This window comes from Brachyhypopomus gauderio, chromosome 12 (genome assembly GCF_052324685.1).
Source record: "Brachyhypopomus gauderio isolate BG-103 chromosome 12, BGAUD_0.2, whole genome shotgun sequence".
Taxonomy (NCBI): Eukaryota; Metazoa; Chordata; class Actinopteri; order Gymnotiformes; family Hypopomidae; genus Brachyhypopomus; species Brachyhypopomus gauderio.
In genome coordinates, this window is record NC_135222.1 from 6,082,914 (window position 1) to 6,089,235 (window position 6,322).

General features: G+C 45.0%; 1 protein-coding gene across 3 annotated transcripts in view; it reads left to right on the forward strand.

Moving 5' to 3' along the window:
* Positions 1–5,945, forward strand: part of thsd7bb (thrombospondin, type I, domain containing 7Bb) — a 52,166-nt gene extending 46,221 nt beyond the window's left edge. For all 3 annotated transcript variants that reach the window (XM_077024618.1, XM_077024619.1, XM_077024617.1), the window contains 11 exons: positions 67–205; positions 302–417; positions 542–656; positions 1,581–1,726; positions 2,526–2,700; positions 2,978–3,151; positions 3,287–3,382; positions 3,606–3,688; positions 4,496–4,688; positions 4,983–5,070; positions 5,295–5,945. In XM_077024618.1, coding sequence (XP_076880733.1) covers positions 67–205; positions 302–417; positions 542–656; positions 1,581–1,726; positions 2,526–2,700; positions 2,978–3,151; positions 3,287–3,382; positions 3,606–3,688; positions 4,496–4,688; positions 4,983–5,070; positions 5,295–5,376 — 1,407 coding nt within the window. In that variant the 3' untranslated portion in view covers positions 5,377–5,945. The remainder of the gene's footprint in view (positions 1–66; positions 206–301; positions 418–541; positions 657–1,580; positions 1,727–2,525; positions 2,701–2,977; positions 3,152–3,286; positions 3,383–3,605; positions 3,689–4,495; positions 4,689–4,982; positions 5,071–5,294) is intronic.
* Positions 5,946–6,322: the final 377 nt, after the last annotated feature.

Here is a 6,322-nt window from a genome sequence, read left to right on the forward strand (position 1 = left end):
GCTACTATAAATTGCTAATGTAATATGTGCATTTGTGTGCATGCGCGCCTGTGTGTGTGCGCCCAGGGTTGTAATGAGAGAGAAATGAGATGGAGGAACAAAACAGTGTTGAGGACACCAGGAGAAGGACACACCTGTCCTGAGTTAAATCAGACTCAGTCTTGTGCCAGTACCACCTGTCTCTCACACTCATATGCCTTCTCAGGTACTCAAACACTCATACACACATGCACACAACACACACGCACATGAAGTTAAGGCACCATGAGTGTTATAATGTGTGTGTGTGTATGTTTCAAAGACTGGAGCAGTTGTCAACTGAGTGACCATGCATTATGCGGTCAAGGAACTAAGACACGCCTACTGAACTGTATCCGTAGTGATGGAAAGCTTGTGGAACTGAGCAGGTGCAAAGAGGTGATGGAAGCCCCACCCACTCTTACACAATCCACAACTTTTTCATGTGAAAAAAAGTTTATGCATTATTTAGCTTTATGCTAAAAAATGATACAAGACCATCTCCCTCTCTTTTACCCAACAGTGGGGTCCTTCACGAGGGAGGCTCTCTGCTCCCTGTGAAGTGAGCTGTCCAGTCGACTGCCTGCTGACTGACTGGTCACCTTGGTCCGAGTGCTCACACACCTGTGGAGTCCAAAGTATGACCCCAGATGACCCCTGACCATCACCTCTCATTTTACTTACACAGTGTCACACCTATTTCTGCCCATTTTCTGAAACTGCACAAAACCCTGTTTAAACCTTCACTGGCCAAATTTCTGTAGACTTTCTGTGCTCTGCATGCTCTCTAAGCTAAACAGTACGAACCCACACAAACACACCTTGTTTACGTGGAAGTTATTTATCAGCAGCCAAGGCTGGTGGTTAGCTCAGGTTTTAATGTTCAGGCAATTGACAAATAATGTATTTCATGCTGATACGCACCAAGACAAATAATTCTGAAAATGTTGCATATATTTAATTGTGTATATAAAATTCTCATTTGCAGCACAGCACACCCACCCCATGTGCACAGCCATCCTTCCATCCACAAACGCACATCTGCTTTCAAATTGCAGCACTAAAAGCTCTCGTGTTTAAATAAAGCACGGGGGCCAGCACCTCACATCCAGTCATCTGCTGACATCATTCACTCACCGTATTTGCCAGCACTAAGTGTGTAATTGCCCACTTTGCAATTAGAGCTTCTTAACCACCACACACAAGTACCCCTTTTCATAACAATGGTTGCAAGCTTGTGCTAAAATCGTTGCATTAGTGTTAAATTATATACCACTAAAATCTTTTCATTTCAGGTCTTTTTTGGGATGTTTTGTATGCATCTGTCTTAGCAATTATGAAACAGCCCTTTATATGCTACTGAGTTCCTCCCCTCTGAAGTACTTACTCGTTAGCGGGTTAATTAAAAACTCTAATCTGGATCATTCATCTCCATTCAGGTCTCCATGAGCCCCACTGAGAAAACTTTGCCCCAGGTGCTTATTACAGCTAACTGCATAAACACTATTCCCACTAGGAATTAGAATTCTGTTAACTCTGTGTGTGTGTGTGTGGTTTTCCAGGTAAGATGACACACTCCAGAATGGTTTTGCAGCAGGCAGCAGAAGGCGGCCGCCCGTGTCCCTCTCAGCTCTCCCAAGCCCGAGCGTGTCCCATCAGGCCTTGCTTCAGCTGGGCGCTGGGGGAATGGAGCTCCTGTATCGTGGAGGTAACACCAGCCCCCCCCCCCCCCCCCCCCTTTCCATTCATATCAATAATATGTACTGATTTACTGCCACTATACACTGTTCATTTTAGTACACAAATATTGGAACTAAACATATGGAGATAAAGAGTAAAACATACTGATAATAAACATTATATCTGTAGGAGTTATTCAGCTTTGAAGTGCCATTTACATGCTGCTGATCGGGCCAAAAAATTACACAATTACACTTAAATTTAAATATAGACAGGATGGGTTTCTTCCCATTTCTCTGTTGCAGATTAAACAATTCAGATTTGCAAACAAACAATTAAAGAAGAAATGTTTGAAGAACTGGAGTGCTGGAGTGAAGACACTGTGCAGAAGTGCACGTAGCAGATGCACCACAGCGTGTGCAAAACTCACAGACAACCAGACCAGCCAGTGTGTAGTGTCGATATCCATATGAATAGCTTAGACTGCAAACGTCTGCACTGGGAAATGAGCAAACTGCCGACAATAACATTTGCTCAATGTCTGATCGATAAAGAACTCCAGACAAAACCATGATGATCATCAGTTTTCTATTCTTTCTGCCTCCTCAATATTCTCAAAGCTACACCCAACCGTCTCCCCCCACAACTGTCTTCACCATTATCATTGCACATAACTTTCCATGGATATATTTTAAGCTGTAGGCAACCATTCCCTAAACCTAATTTCATACACAATACAATACATACATCCATACATCCCCAAAACACAACATGGATTGTGCTGCACAGATGGTAATGACCCTGCCGATGTGTGTGTGTGTGTGCAGGGCGCGCACTGTGGAGAGGGTGTGAGGGAGAGGAACCTGTCCTGCGTGGTGCACTGGGGATCCGCCTCTGGGCTTCCTCTTCCTAAAGCTGTGCACGAGGACCAGTGCACAGCAAGTGGGCTGAGCAAAGCCATGGAGGCGGAGCTTTGGCAGCCCTGCTCCATACCCTGCCCAGGTCAGCCACGCCTCCTTTCCCCACCCCCCCTAGATTGTATTACAATACTGCACCAGATGTAGTGTAGATGGACCCACTAGGGCTTATAAGCATTGTCTACCAGAGTTCTGCAGTGACAAGGGTTTAGCTGGTGTGAGCTTGTTTTTTGGGGTTTCTTTTGCCAAGCATACAGTTTGAGTTTGTTCATCTATGGTTTCTAGTGCAAAATCTCCTCCAGTGCCTTGTGTCTAGCGGAGTTGCTGTGATCATACACTATCGTCATCACCTGCCCTGCCAGGAGACTGTCACCTGACCGAGTGGTCACCGTGGAGCACGTGCCAGCTGTTGTGTTTGGACGGACGGGGTTTCGAAACTCAAGGTCATCAAGCGCGCTCCAGGGCCGTGGCCATACAGGTCCCAGAGAACACGGACTCCTGCCCCAGCCAGGTGTACGAGACACGGATGTGCCGAGGTGCGTGCGTGCGCCCCTCACCTACGATGAAGACACCGGTCGCGCTCTTGAACCGCAGTACCACTCTGATCATTACTTACTCTTGAACCGCAGTACCACTCTGATCATTACTTACTCTTGCGTGCACGTCTGTAGGAGGAACCTGTCTCAGTTATGAATGGGTCACTGGTGGATGGGAGGACAACGAGAGAGCCGTGTGGTGCCGGCGCTCTGACGGGATTAACGTAACCGGTACTAGTCCTTTTTTTTTACTAAAGATTCAGAGATTACGTAGGTATGGCATTTTCCATCTGTTGTAAAGGCTGAAAAATCTTCTTTTTCCAGGACCTGCTAAACCAAATCCACTTTTCTAGCAGTTGCTGAAAAAAAATGCCTGGGGCTATTGAACTGTCTAATAACGTTTAAAATATTTATATGAAATGCAGGGTTGTATGCAGCTGTGTGTTTTCATTAGGAGGATGCTTGCCTCAGAACAGACCCCCCACAGTGCGACACTGCCACCCGGCCTGCACAAAGCCCTTCTCTTTCTGCACACGGGTACACACCGCCTGTCGGCCTGCCACATCACTCACATTACACTGCTTGTGTCACATCAATACTGATATTGTGTCACAGAGCCGGAGTGGCTAATCGGGAGATTCGGGAGGATTCCCGATGGGCCGGCTCATGTCAATCTCTAGTTTGGGCCGATTGAGATGGAAAAATAATTTTGGACCGGATTTGGGCATGAAACTCCCGGGCTGAAAAAGTGGCCCACTCCGGCCATGTTGTGTCACATCAACACTGATAAGAGTAATTGTGGATTTTGGAAGTGTCTTGACCTCCAAAAAAACTATACATCCTCCCAATGGATGTATATCAAAATGTATCAAAAAATCATTACATGTGTGAATGTGTGTGTATGCACACACGTGTGTGTATCATTTAAAGCAAGAGCTGTTCAAGCTATAGATCAGAGTCAGGTTTATTTCACCAAGTATTTGTGCACACACAAGGAATTTGGCTCAGGTAGTTGGTGACTCTCTAAGTATAATAATGCAAACTTTTCCAAAAAAGGTTTTTCAGACTGTGAAATCTAGGTGTTGTTTTAGTTTCAAATTTTATGTGGCATATTATACATTTTTGGTGCTAAAATACAATTTCCTCGCTTTCAACCCCAACTCCCTCAGTCTGCATCATCACAGTGGCAAGTGTGATTATTTACACCTTTGATTTTTAATTGTCACATTCAGAGGAGACAAACACTGATGGATGCTAACACACGAGCATCAACGTGACACCCGTCTTCCGCAAGTACACGGCACGCTCACCCATCCCGCGCTTTTCTGCTTTGTTCTCGGCCAGAGCGGGGTGTGCGTCTGCGAAAGAGGTTACACAGAGGTCATGACCTCTCATGGCTTCCTGGACTACTGCACGAAGACGCCAGGTGCGGACCACAAAAAGGCTGACGTGAAGAGCGTCGAGGGGCGGCCGAGACCCGGCCACATGCAGAACCAGAGCGGGATCGGCGGCTGGGCCCTGCAGCCCGTGGGCCCTGGTGTGTAGAGCGCCACCTACTGGCACCCGCTGCTACGGTGCATCTCCTCGCCAGCCCTGGGGACAGTGTAGGGGAAAACCTGAATCCTGGGCAGTTTATTGCATCCCCAGGTCTGCGACTGAGATCCACTGGGCTGCTGACTTTTAGACTACTGAATATTCTTCAAACAGTTCCCTAAAGGTTCACCTTTCTCTGTCTGAGGCATTATGTGAAGAGGGTGAGATGCAAAGCTGGTCCCAGATCAGTATGTGAAGGTAATTTATGACACATGACCTTCCCTGTGTTAATTCCCAGATGGGCGGGTCAGGCTGTGGGTGTATGGGCTGATGGCACTGGGATTCCTCACAGTCCTGCTCATCATCACAATGTCCTTTCTGCTATGGTAAGTGAAGTTCTTTGGGTTGAACAGTTCCCTGTCTGATATTTTAAAATATCAAGTCTCTACAGATTCTAAAAGTAATATGTAGGCTATTGATCAGATTTTCAACCCATTAAACAGTATTTCCTAGTAACATGTCATCCTCTAGTGGTGTACACTGGAAGAGCAAGACTGTGTGTGTGTGTGTGTGTGTGTGTGTGTGTGTGTGTGTGTGTGTTTTCTTCCAGTAAAAACCCTAAGGACAGTCAAAATGCCTGCAGCACCCAAAAGACTCTGACTTTTGCCTATGACGGAGACGCAGACATGTGACTGCTCTCTCACAGGACCACAGTGAGAGCTTATTCGACTCCGAGCTCTCCTGGGCCAGGCACAGGTCATAGGTCAATCCAGCAACAGCAGAACGATGCGGAGCACGCGGTGCTCTTCTGAACCACTCCTTGTGCCTCTACATGTAACGTGTGCTTTCTGTGGAGAAATCTAAGGTAGTTTTGGATATTTGCATTCAGGTTGGTTATTACAAAACTGGATGTATGCAAGGCTAAACAGAATTGTAACGTGGACAAGATGGCAGATCGTTTGGCTGTAATGTGACCATTACGTTCTCTTTGGTGTTTGGAAACATGATGTGTTAGGGGAGAAAAGAAAAAATGTTTTTTGTCAAATGAGGTTTCCATTATGCACTATGTTAGTGCAGTATCTAGCGTCTCACTCTATAGTAGTGCAGTCTTTCTATCTTCTTATTTTAAACTTAACTTCAATGTTTTTTATGCCACATGATGCCACGTGAGCACTTTTTTTGTGTTTTTAGTTTTTGTTGTTGTTGTTCGTTTTTAACTAATCTGATTGACATTTGAATTGCATTAAATCCTGAAATTTCATTCATTATGGATGTAGCTTAATTCAAACCCGAAGGCAAAATTCAATCAGATAACCTTTGGAAACCGCCCATGAGAATCAGCAGCACGCTGTAGTTATATAACTCTCTTGTGATATATGTCACAATCCTTCTTTATCAACTCCTAAATCAGAATCAGAAATAAATTTCAATCTTACAAGAAAGTAATACATTTGTTTTCATTCGCCAATATATTGTACTATAAAGAAAACTCTGATCATTCAGAACATTAATTTTAGTCAAGGGTATAATTGAAATTTTGGTACAGCCTGTTTGAACATTCTCTACAGTGCTTCAGTCTTCTTCAACATCAGTTACTTAAATGTTGTCAAGAGATCTTCAAAGCACTCAAGCAGGCCA